This window comes from Malania oleifera, chromosome 1 (genome assembly GCF_029873635.1).
Source record: "Malania oleifera isolate guangnan ecotype guangnan chromosome 1, ASM2987363v1, whole genome shotgun sequence".
Classification (NCBI taxonomy): Eukaryota; Viridiplantae; Streptophyta; class Magnoliopsida; order Santalales; family Ximeniaceae; genus Malania; species Malania oleifera.
Window position 1 is genome coordinate 73,552,177 of NC_080417.1, and position 13,264 is coordinate 73,565,440.

Consider the following 13,264-nt stretch of genomic DNA (forward strand, 5'->3'; position numbering starts at 1 on the left):
TTTTTAAAATTAAAAAGTAAAAATAAAAATTCATTTTCTGCAACTAAATAGCCCAAAGATACTGCACTTTTGGTCGGCACGAACACATGTAAAAAAATATATATCGTCATTGTCTAACAGTTGGGTTTTGGCTCAAAGCTCCCTAGAAGTTTAATCTTTGGAACATATGCAATTGCAAAAAATAGAAATTTTTATTTTCTAGATGAAAGTATTTTCCTCGAAAGCTAAAATATTTTCCCTTCTTCAAATGCTTATAACAATTTCAAAGTTTCAAAAGTTCCAATGTTGGGGGAAAATTGCTAGAAAATATTGGCAGGCCTAAATATACCCATTGTTGTAAAATTATTGTAGCTTACATATCAAATATTCATCATGCTTTTAGCTTAAAAGAAATATACTCATCATGCTTGCCCAAAAGACAAGAATACTAACAATTAATATGATAATAACATAGTACTCTGCGAATTTATTGACAATAATTGTTTTTGGCTTGGAACATCTAACAAAATATATATTTTTTAGATCCAAATCATGCTCTACAAGTATTTCCAAGATAAAAAATTTCACGGCGTCCATATCTAAACATTCTGAAATCAAAACATGGACCAAGCTTTCTATTGCCCTTGCAGCCTTAAAATTTTAAACCTGACAGCCAAACACGGATGAAGAAACACATACCCACACGACACATTTCATGGACTGAAATTAGAGAACGAAACCTCCATTGTATCAATACATAATATTTTGCCAAGCATAAAAATTACACCATTTTAAGAAAAACAGCTACGCAAGTTATAATCAAGATAAAATAGATAAAACCAATAACTGCATCTCTTTAATCTAACCATGGAATATCCATTTCATCTATTTCAATGTTAGTTCATGCCTGTTGAAAATTGAAATCACACCATCCACTTAATTGGAATCAGAACCGTAACTATGTAGTTAAAATATCTGAAGCATACGACAGCTGTTGGCATCTCGCATGCACAAAACTTGAAATTCAATAGTCAAAATTTAATGCACCTTAAACAAGGAGCGGAATGCGTGTCAAGACAAACAAAAAGGTGTCAAATTAACCACTTTCACACAAACCACACAGGTAATTAAAAAAGGAAAAGAAAAGAAAAGATAAATGCCACGGTTATCAAATATTCCTCAGCTTTATGAAAGGAAATAGCCGACTGTGTTCCAAGGCTGACTTCTAAATACTTGCCCTGCAACAATACCAAACCTCTCAGGATCTTGGCTGTTCAATCCTAATCTTCGGGCCTTTTCTTCACAGGATTCTTCATCGATTGGCTCACATTACCCTTTTCTGAGCCCGCCCCCACTTTCTGCATTTTAAATTCAGCAGGGCTACAATATCTTATCCCTTGTATCAGAAAAATTCAGGAAACCATAACAATTCGACTTTATATTACCTTCCTTTTAAGCCTAAGTCTCTGACGCTGCCGTCCTTTGTTTTTCCTCTTTCGATTATCCTGGTCATTAGCAGAACTATATTAATGTAAATATGTAGCAGACAAGAAACCATCAATCCATCAACTCAAATTACTGAAGGTCCCAACTGAAATTGAACCAACCTGTGCAAGGTTGATAATTCGTGCATGCCTCTCTGAATGAGTCTCTTCTTCCTCTTCAAGCTCCCCATCACTATTGAGCATGAGCTTCAGCCTCCCTTCCTTCAGTAATTTCTCTGATCGAGCATGCCTCTACAGCAAATCCAAATAAAATGAGTGATTCCCATTAAACAAATATTTGTTGTCACCGATTGCTTCATCTAGAAAGTAGAAACATTTGATGAAAAAAGACATAAATATGGAAATTCTTATGTGACTCTTGCTTTTGATTCTCATATTTTAGTCTCTAGTTGAAGTAGCTGCTAACACAGTTGTTAAATCAAGATCCAAATTGTGAATCGAAATTTCAATTTTGGGAATCGAGAATCAAGAATCAAATCAAATCAAATTGAATTGTAAGATTCAGTACAAACTTCCAAAATCAATTCCAAATTACAAGCATTTATTGATATATGAACATCAAGCAAAAATACTTTTAAATTTTGACGAGTAAAAAAAATCATATTTCATGCGCAGCTTTCCCTAAACAATGAAAAGGGAATGTGTCAAGAAAATATCAATAAAAAAATGAACTTTATGCTGTTTTAGGGGAAGGAATCAAGAAAATTTAATAAAAACAGAACTTCTTGTGTTTATCAACAATTAAAAATTAATACTAGACAAAAATACAAAAATAATTAACTTTAAAAATGATAATTATTAAATATAATACTAATAAATCGACTTCCGAGTCTTAACAGGCAACGAGACACGATTATTATCTCAAGTCAATGAGTGTTCTGCCTCTTCTTCTCAATGGCAAAACACTATACTCCTAGACTGATGAATGGTTTTGTTAAGGCAACATAAGACCTAAAGTTCTTTTCGTATCTTTTTTAGCACAAAATTGATGAAGACAAAGAATGGAAAGCAACATATAAAAATAAAAGCAATGACAAAAAGATTTATATTTTTGGGGTTTTAAGCTAGTTGGGTTTTCCAACATATGATAGGTCTATAGAATCATGTGAATCGATAGATTTAGATTGATTCGTTAGATTCATGAGGTGAATCGATGGATTTGGCAACGACTCGGTTGTTTTTAGATTTGGTAGTAAGATTCAAATTGATTTGGTGTGGAATTGATATAAATAGTATGAATTGAATTATGAATCGTAAGATTCTAACAACTATGGCTGCTAACCTCTTTCATAAAAAAAAAATGTCTACTTCCCTTTTTTTTTGTTTAGAAAAATAAATTTCTAAAGTGCAAAAGCTGGAGAAACAGAGTTCAAATAAAAAGTAATAAAAATCTGTCCTCCAATGTATGCAAATCAGTCAATGGAAAATCCCAAAACATCCCACAAGCTAAAGCCCAACAAGAAAAATAACTCCTCCCATAACAAGTAGCTTGACCTTTAAAAATTCTACCATTTCTTCATTCCACAAAACACAGACAGAGAACCAACAGCAGAGCCGCAATGGCTTCCCTTCCTTGATCTTGCCAAAGCCCCAAAATTTCACCCCTCTAAAATCACCCACATCCGAAGGGGACACCCACTTCTCTCCAAAAACAGTAAAGAGCTCACACCAAAGCTGCATAATCACTTTGACAATGAAGAAACAAATGTTAACTTTGTCATATTAGAAGCTAAGCGTCAATATCTTGAGTTTTACAAACCCTGGCACATTGGTTTTGGTGTATGTTCTGGCTACGTTTTATTTCTTAACAGCTTCAAAAATTTCAAGGCGCGACTCACTGCGGGCAGTGCGCCTCAGTGCACCTACCTACACCTCGAAGGTCGCCTTGCCTGAAGAAGAATGAGATGCTAGCTTGGTTGCCTCGCCGTGCCTCACGCCTAGGCACGCTTTTAACTACTATGATCGCCAACACTTGCTGTTTGACAAAGTTGTCTAAAAATTTCAATGTACATTGCCCTGGCAACATCACTACAGCCATCTCAACCTTCACCAAGCCACCACTATTTATATCTCCATTTAGCCCATCATTCATAACTGCAGGAATTTTTTTGAACAAATCTTCGAGCAGAGTAGAAATCCCTTTCAACCATTATTCCTCAACATGCAAAAGCACAATGAAACATATCTCATGTAGCCCAAATCCCATCAAGCCCTACTCAACCCTGCCAACCCCAAACCTTATTAGATTTGAACAGGAATTGTTAACACTGGTTGATTATTAGATCACACAAAGCCCTTCGAGGCAATCAAAATCTTTCGTCATCTAAATCATTGAGAATAGCTCAACATCATCAACCTCAATTTGTCAGCCTTCATCATCCTTGCAAGACTAAACATTGCTTCACCAATGCTGTTGAGCCACACCATTTTCAACAAAAATTCCTCCTTGCTTCCAGCATCATATCAGCAGAAGTTTGAAGAAAAAGGGCTGTTGCTGCAGCAAAAGATGTGGAATAGACACTGAAACTCTAACCTCAATTAAAAGAAGAGGATTTAAAGAACCAGATCAAACAGCTTCATTCAAAGCAGATCAAACTGATCAATCCAATCCAATTGAACCTGGGTCTGAACCAGCAAGAGGTCATGAGGAAAAAAAAAAAGGTGATGACAGAGAGTTTGACTGGTTGCTCATAAAGTAGCTTCTCTCAATTCTCATATTTTCACTATTCAAAATCAAATTGTCTCTAAGTTTGACCAAAAAATTTGACACTCTTGAAGCCAAAAATTTCACTCACCTAAATATTATTGATCCAGATAGGGGAAAAAAAGGATTTGTAGACATTGATGCTCCTTTTAGTAGCCAAACTATTGTTCACGTCCATAATATTGTGCCTCCAAACTGTGCAACTCATATTATGGAACTAAAATTACTTTGCTTGAGTTCACAGGTGAGGGACATCCAGATGTTATTTGATTAGTTCAATCAAATTAAAAACATCACCACCTATATAAGTATCCCACAGGAGGAAAAGTTCGCATGATAGTAATTTGTCTCATGGGTCTTGCATGAACTTGGCAGCATAGTCTAGCTCATCAACGCTGACTTGGAAGGCAAACCCAAATCACTGAGAGGAACATTATGATGCATATAATGGAAGAGAAAAGGAAGATGCACTTCCGGTTGTGTGCCAGCTCAAGATGATATATACACTTGAGTTTCAAAAATTGGTTGCTCAATATTATTTTGTATTGATGAACAATGTATTATTTGATGCATTGGGGGACTTCTCCATGAATATGCATTGTGTAGCATCCCACGAGCTGATCGAGCTGCCTTTGCTAGGACCGTTGAGAAAGAGCAAACATTGGAAGGAAACTTGTAAGAAAAAATAAGCTCCACATGAGCCACCTCCTGCCCTCCAAGATGCCTGAATCAAGAGAGGTTTAGGCACTTTCTGCTTGACTACTATAATTGTGGAGAAAAAAAAAAAACATGCTTATTGAAACTGCCTTAAAAAAAATAGTGTCACCACGATGGAGGTGCCAAAGATAGGACGACAAGCCTACAATTGGAGAGAGCTGGACTGATGATTAGATTGTGGAATGCACTTGAGTATTATGGGAATGAAATGAAAAAGGTCATGTCAGCTAGCCTGCATGCCCAAAGCAGTACAGGAATTTATTTTATCTTCTCTTTTTATTTTATGATATTTTGTTTATCATTATTGGTTAACATCTCATAATTCTAATTAATTTTAAAGAAAGTAGTATTCTGGTTTATTTTAGACTAAAAATTAGATTTCCTACTCTCCAAGCATTATAAGCCTATAAAGGCTGCCTGTGTAGTAGTTTTAAAACCAAAGTTGAACAACAATTATTGTGTGCTGGACATTGGTCCTGCATCACAAAGCAGACATAGAAGCCTATTCAACCAAGGGATCTCACCAAAAACATGCGCATGTTTTTATTGGCAAATGATGTGAATAGCTTGTTGACCATAATATGTAATGCCTGCTCTAGGCATGTACTTTGCACAAAGGCTTTAATAGAAGGTTGTAGGATGGAAATAGGAGTCCACTGAATCCCCACATTTCCAACTTCCCCATTTTTTAAATCCATATGACAATCCAAAAGAGAGGTTTGCTGGAAAAAGGGAGGTGGGCAATGTTCAATGGGATGTTTTAATTGGAAAATGTATCCAACTTCCCCATTTTTAAAATCCATATTATAGAAGTGGAAGAAAGATTTTATTTTAGCTGACACAAAGTGATGAAGCATCAGCAAGGGTGATGAACAGAACAGTATAGGTACTGCCAAGGGGGGGAAAAAGGGAAATAAATAGAGGATAGGGGAGGAGATGAAGAATAAGAAGGAAGGAGGAGAGAGAATCTTTTGGGGGGCAGGGCCCATGTTTCAATTTATGAATTCAAATTCGAACAAAATCACTCTTATATAGCTTTCACACCCAGTTTATAAGAAAACCTAAATTACATGAATTACACAAATCCACATAAAATTACAAAAGAACCCCTAAAGACACATCTATTACAAACATCCCATATGCACATAACCTACCACAAGCCAGACAGAACAAACATAATAACTACTAATTAAACCAAAAACATTTGGGTTTACCCAACAATCTCTTGATCCAATTCTTCTAAATTAGTCTTCATCAAAGTTCTTACCATCTACCCATGGTCCAGCTTTTGTTCTTCATAAATTCTTAGCTATAATCTTAGAAAAAATGCAGGTTGATATTTGTTGTACAGATTTGATCCCAATGGTAAAAGGCAATGCTCAGGATTATCAGTGGAAGTAAAGCCCATTAAACAATAAAACCCAATATTAGTTAGAAGCAAGCATTTTGTGCATCATATGCATCCATTTTGTGTTTATTTTGGAGGACTATTCCTTAATAACATTACTTGTCTAGACAGTTTATTTCGTGTTCTAATAGTAAGCTGGTTTTGTACTTCAGGCTTTAGATAGCAACTTAACAACACAACCTGACCAAAGAAATTTAAAATGATTCAGTTACATTAACAAATGATTATCTATGTATATGAGAGTAACATTGTCAACAAACTCCTGTAGCTATCTGTTTAAAAATTTTAAATTAAAAAAAAAAAAAAAACTTTTAAATAGCTATTGCAGTTCTTTATACTTCTTCAGAGTTATGACCCTTTTTTGTGTGAGATGTACAGGTACTTAGGTATTGGAGAGAGGATTATGTTGAAGATAATGGTCCTGATACTCGGAGCAAAAATAGGTGTTAGCATCACTCAGCTTTGTCAAATGTATTATTTTAGTGATAGCCTAGCCCATCAAATGTGGGGAAGTGTAGGAGGGAACTGAGGTATAGATATCATTGTATCTTTTCAGAATTTTGCTGCTTGGACTCCTATTAAATTTTAAGAACCTAATAAAATGGATCGAGATATTTTGACTACACCATTCTGATGCACAGTTATTAGTTTATCAGCTAGTCTTTTAAAATGTACAAAAATATTTTTTTCATATCAACATAATTGTTTCTGTTTTTTTAACACAAAAAAAAAAAATTGATTTTAAAAAGCCACTATATTTTGTGTGTGCGTGAAAGAGAGAGAGACACACACAAGCAAAGCAAACTGAAAACAAAAAGGCAATATGAAATGATGATACATGCAGCATAATATTTCAATAACCAGGAAAAATACATGTTTGTTGAACATATCACAAGTTGGAATAAGTACTAGGCACTATATGGTGATTTGACTTCAAAGGAATAACCATGCCACAGAAAATGTCTGACCTTGGATTTTAGGTGAGCCCTCAAAGTCTCCTCAGTCAAACAAACAATTTTTGGGCATAGTTTGCACTTGAAAACAGATTTGCATTTCAAGATACAGTTTGGAACATCTGACAGAAAAGAATCCCATGCAGCAATGGTATCAGACTGTAGCTCCATTTCAGCATTGCCTTTAACAGATGTATGAGAATCCATAAGACATTGTGCATCATTTTTAGTTCCAGCATTGTAATTATTTTTAATTAGGAATCCTGAACATGTATATCATCGAAATCCAAAAATACTGTACTTATGCAGAGATAATAAACACAAACTTATTAGGAACTGGTCCTAAGTCATACATGCATCATGCTAAACACAACATAGGTTTGCTTGCTTCCAACGACTGTAAAAGCTTCTGTACTAGTTGATACTTGAAGCAAATTAGTAAACTGCCCACTTGTCAGTTAATTAGACTTCTTGTTGACCAAAGAGGCAAGTACAGAAAAATCTTGAATGAACATTCCAGTCATCAAGAAAGTCCAATATTTGCCCACAAGGAAATCCAACATCTGTTCTACAAAACTGCCAAAAAAGAAGGAAAAAAAAACACTGCACATAACTACACAATCATGTGTAGATCATGTAATTACTAGTTATATGTATATTACTCATGATAAATATTTTTAAACGCTTCCCATGTGCCTCATACCCACTCCAACACTCACTAATCTACATATCTCATTCAATGAGGAAGGAAGACACTGTTGTGCGAGTCCCATGACACCATGAGGGCAGGCCATCCAAGATGGCACTCAACTTTAGCATTGTACTAGCCACACGTGCAATGAGGTGGTTGGGTATATTTGTGTCTCACTTGCCAACAAGACAAGGTCACGACTGCAAGGCAATTGGAGCCTCTTTAAGTACCAATGAGCCTAGGAAAGTGTTCGTTGACTTCATTACCAACCTACCAAAGTCGAGACCATTGGGTCTACCATCTACGCTTGTGATTAATGATTATAGACAAGTTGCACCAAAGTACTTGCGCCATTTTGTCACTACCAACCAAAAGAATTGTTTGCAACTACTCAACATGGTTCAATTCTATTTCAATGCCCAAGACAGCTCAAAAACCAACAAAGATCCTTTTGAATTATTGCAGGCTAACAGCTGTTGTTACCTCACACAATGGGCAAGTTGTACTCTAGAAAGAGTCCGAGAGTGTACATCTTCACCAAAAAATGGAGACAAACTGCAAAATTTGGCCAAGCCTGGCTAGAGAAATCATCCAAGAAAATAAAGAAATGAGTAGATGAGGGTCAAAAGATAGTTGGGCTTATAACGTGGGTGACTTGGTGCTTGTTAAGCTCCATCTAGTACAGTCAAGTCACTATGAGGTCAAAATAAGAGACTACCTCGCAAATATGAAAGTCTAGTCCCCCCATGCTAGTGTAAGAGTTAATGTATTGTTCCCCCCATGCTAAGTCTTTACATCTTATATCATTGTAAGAATTCTGCAAAGAGTTGATATTGAATATTGAAAAGAATTTTCTTCGCTAAAGCTTGAAAGCTTTGTCCAATCTATCGATTGTGTAGTGTGAAGCTACGTCGTTCTCTCCGGAGATCAAGTGGTGAGAAACCACCCTATCCAGCACTTTCATCATCCCCATCTATCCCTCAGACACCCCACACAGCCACATTTATATACACATAGCAGTTCCACTTCTATCTTTATAATCAAAGCTTGTTCCAAGGATTTTTGTCATGATCTAAGCTTGTGGTGGATAATATCAAGTCATCCAACAAATTTCTTTGGTAAGATTGTTATTTTTCTTAAGCCCCCATCTGATTGTGAACTCTTGCTTGAAGCCCAACAACCCTTGTTAAAACAGTTCTTGAAACTCTACACTTTAATAAAACCCATAGGTGTTCAGGCGACTGAAGTCGTTGGTTCAGTCGACTGAACCGCTACTGCCAATCTGGAAATCTGCTTCTAAATTCTTCAGGCGACTAAAGTCACCCTGAACCTTTAGTTTTCAATATTATTTCACTTGTTCATATCAATTGTGGGAATATTGTTGTGCTAACATAGAACTTACATTCTTGAATATTTGAAATAGCATCTTTTCAGCATATAACTTGATTCCTTCGTGAAAAAACGATTGGGATTTAATTTCAGGACAAACCATACACCTTTTCAAAATCCTTTAAGCATGTGAATCATAGCCTAGTTCATAATGTTTACGCTTGGTTGATTAAATTCTTAATTTAAAGTGTTTACGGTATATGTGCTTGCTTGAAGGTTATCAGTAGGACTAGGCCCCCTTACCCGTCCTACATCAACGAGCCAAGCTTGTTCAAGCCATTATGTTTAATTGTGACCACTTGTCTTGTGCACACTCGATGGGACTATGATGTTTATAGTGTTGGTTGTATTCCTTGAGTAGAATATTACCGAAGAAGGGCAATATGACCCCTTGGTCAAAATGATGTTTTCCAATGCTATAGTAGAAATCACATAGAAAATTTTAGGAGAGGATAAGTGTTCATAAATCTTGTAAAATTGACAAGTTATTATGAATGTATTTAGCCTATGTCTCCATCACTAAACACATTTTACCTACAAAGGTGAATGGAAATGAATTGCATGGATTTACAATCTACCACTTGACTCATGTTTACTTTCAAGTTAGTACTTTCGCTTAATTTGTATTCAATGCTTGTGAATTTGTTCATGTGGTTAAACCATGTTTTTCTTTTGGCTCAAGTAGTTAAGCTTGTGCGCTACAACTCGTGCCACATGGCCCTTCACATGGTGTGGCCCATGACACACTTCTCTCAAACTCACAAATGCCCCCCTCCTCCCAATATACAACTAGTGTCGGATGGTGTGAAGAGTTTGGCTAGTGACACCCACCTCTCTTAAACTCACAATGCCCCCCATTCTACTCCATCGTTTGTGACAAGTGAGATGGCAAATCATAATGGACTCTCTCTCTCTCTCTCTCACACACACACACCCCGTTTATCTAACTCTTCCTCACAGCTTAGTGGCTTGGACTCTCATACCAACCCAACAACTATAGCTCCTTCTGGTTGTAAATCTCTAGTGAGGTGAAGTTACTAAGCATTAGGAGTGCTGGTGATAGAACTCACATGGAGTCATTGTCAAATTCTTAGTTGCTTCTAGCATGATGCCTTTACCCACTGTTGGAGACATAAAGGGAGGGATAAAAAGGGAAGGTTGCCAAGAGGTTGTGACTTAGAGAAATCAAGAAAGGCCTAACAGAAATGGGGCAAAAGGGCAAAGATGGGCCTCTGTAAATGGGTCTACACATTCACAATTCTTACTTGCGCAGGCCTTGGCAGCAAAGCAAGGCTCAATGACCAGAATGTGTTGGGCTTGGACCAGCGTATTTTTTGTTACGCACATATTTAGACCGAGTCTAAGGCCAGTGACAAAATGTTCATGTCTACATAAGCATCAAATTGTGCAAGATATTCGTTAATCTTGAACACTCACACATTTTTTCACTCCCACCTTGATGCAGGTGAATAGCATCATGTGGGCAAGGAGAATCCAAGAGAAAAATGAATGAAGGTATTCTAGAAACATTTAATATAATGGAAGAGATGACCCTAAATCAAGCTGAACGAAGTCAAATGATACATGTGCTGACCACAAAACACACAAAAAATTAAATTAAGGGATGACCTAAGGAAAATCAACAAAGGAACTCAAGACAGATTAAAGGGGGAAACAAGGTTTTCATTCCCACATAGCTTACTTTTAACTTGGCAGACAAAATGTTTTACCATATCAATATTTTAATATTGATTATTGGCTAAAAAAAGGGCATCCCAATGCACAAAGCTCCCGCATATGCGGGGTCTAGGGAAGGGACGGGCCACAATGGGTCTATAGTATTGTCGTCTGCCCCTTCCCCGGACCCCACATATGAGGAAGCTTTGTGCACCATGCTGCCCTTTTTTTAGCCAATAATCAATATTAAAATATTGATATGGAAAAACATTTTCTCTGCCAAGTTAAAATTAAGCAATGTGGGAATGAAAAACTCATTTTCCCCTTTAATCTGTCTTAAGTTCCTTTGTTGATTTTCCTTAGGCCATCCCTTAATTTAACTTTTTGTGTGTTTTGTGGTCAGCACATGCATCATTTGTCTCTGCCCATGGCTTCAACCCCATTCATGTCAATGATGAAAGTATAAGGCCCCGATGGTACAACAAGTGTTATGTTACAAAAAGGGTAACCAACACTATGAGAATTCCCTTCAATCAAATATGTGTAATTTGCTTTCACTATAATCATGCAGAGGTAGAAATATATTCATTTAATGTACGGATTACTTTTGAAAATACAAGCTGATCTTTGTATCTCAACAATAGAAAACAATAGGGCACCAAAGGGCAAAACATCCTACCTGATGGTTCAGCATCAACTTCATTTGCTGAGCTATCCTTGCTTTCATATCCTGAGAGCAAAGATATTTAAATAAAAATAATAATTAAACGAGCAATAGTGGGTGAACAAAATAACAATCGACCAAAATGAAGTTTCTTTTATCAAGTTCAAATTTCAAATTATTCAACAAGTTTGACGTGAGTTAAAACAAAAAAAAAATTAAAAATTAAAAATTAAAACAAACCATAATGCAGGATAATTAATTTAATCATCTGCAGTATCAAAAATATATCCTGACCATAAACCCAATCTGAATCTTTGTGTTTAGAGCGTCAAATACTGAGCACAATAAATTACTGTTACAGATAAATGCCTGTGAGAGTAAAGAAAGGGCATGCAAAAACTAACAGAGAATTCCCAAATTAGCATTTTTGATACACCAGCGTAGAAAACTGAAGCAAAAGCAGCTCACAGAAGCAATCCCACACTTACGGTACATAGCAGCAAAAAGTCAACCAACAAACATTAAACGATCCATTAAAACCTAACAATGTGAGAGAGAGAGAGAGAGAGAGAGAGAGAGAGAGAGAGAGAGAGAGAGAGAGAGAGGTAACCAGAAGATGAAGAGCAAGATTCTTCGTATCCTTTAAATTTTGCAACTGCATCATCTCTTGCCACTACTTCTTCTGTGCCCTCTGCTTCTAGCTCAGAGTCTGAAGATGATGAAGACGAATCAGAAGTATCATATTTATCAGCATGTTCTTGCTTGTAGAATCGTCTCTTTATCATTATTGCTCACACACGCACGAAGATAAAGCCCGAACGCAGTGGTATATCTATGTCTCTCGCGCTTTGGAGTTAAGGCGTTAGGGTCAGAGTCTGCCGACTTAGTGTTGAACTGTTGAACGAAACTGCCGACGAGTTCTAGGGCAAAATCTCGGTTACATCGGGTTGAAGGAGGCTTAAAGGTTTAGGGTTCTCCTATATTTTATTTATTAAATAAAGAGAGTTACAAGTTAACGAAAAGAAATCACTATTAAATTTATGTTTGGCTCGTGGACAGTTATAAATGAATTTATGGACGGTTTGCATTTTATTTGAAACTGCTGCACAAATTATTAACGATTACAGCTAAATTTTTTGATGATTTTTTCTCTGTCTAAAATAGTCGATGGCTTGCCTTATAACCGTCAATAGTTTCATCTATTAAGTTAATATTTTTTAGGTTTTCAGCATTTATTTTTTGTTAATTTAGCAGTTAATTATTTAGATAGTTAGCTCTTTACGTGTATATATATATATATGAGGTTTATGTTATACAGGATAATATACAAGAAATAGAAACAAATTAGAGATTTGAGTTTTCTCTCCAAGATTTAGTTTTATTTCTTTGTTTTCCTACAATATTTTTCTTGCTTTCAATTCTATCATAGTATCAGAGCAAGGTGCTCGGTTTTTGATTGAAAATTTTTCCAATCCATATTTCCTCCATCATGGAGAAAGTCCTGGTTCAATCTTGGTTTCTCAACCTTTGAATGGTGAGAATTATTATACATGGAGCAGATCAATGTTGACAGCTCT

At 36.1% G+C, this 13,264-nt stretch overlaps 1 protein-coding gene across 2 annotated transcripts; it reads right to left on the reverse strand.

The window, feature by feature from the left end:
• Positions 1-915: 915 nt before the first annotated feature.
• LOC131165713 (uncharacterized) lies at positions 916-12,733 on the reverse strand. 2 transcript variants are annotated; one of them, XM_058123726.1, is made up of 6 exons: positions 12,298-12,733; positions 11,703-11,753; positions 7,282-7,448; positions 1,587-1,715; positions 1,425-1,484; positions 916-1,337 (listed from the first exon to the last, which is right to left on the reverse strand). In XM_058123726.1, exons 1-6 carry the CDS (start codon positions 12,470-12,472, stop codon positions 1,260-1,262), a joined length of 660 nt encoding a protein of 219 aa, XP_057979709.1. In that variant the 5' UTR covers positions 12,473-12,733; the 3' UTR covers positions 916-1,259. The 2 variants fall into 2 exon arrangements, with proteins under 2 accessions (XP_057979709.1, XP_057979717.1); XM_058123734.1 differs by having other exon boundaries at positions 7,282-7,388; positions 12,298-12,718.
• Positions 12,734-13,264: the final 531 nt, after the last annotated feature.

What these genes read in the sequence shown, in the direction of transcription:
- LOC131165713 (XM_058123726.1), bottom strand. Translation starts at nt 12,472, where the DNA reads ATGATAAAGAGACGATTCTACAAGCAAGAACATGCTGATAAATATGAT. An exon ending in ATCTTGCTCTTCATCTTCTG is followed by an intron (nt 11,754 to 12,297) that starts GTTACCTCTCTC and finishes CTTTGCTCTCAG; the next exon opens with GATATGAAAGCAAGGATAGC. An exon ending in AGTTGATGCTGAACCATCAG is followed by an intron (nt 7,449 to 11,702) that starts GTAGGATGTTTT and finishes CATCTGTTAAAG; the next exon opens with GCAATGCTGAAATGGAGCTA.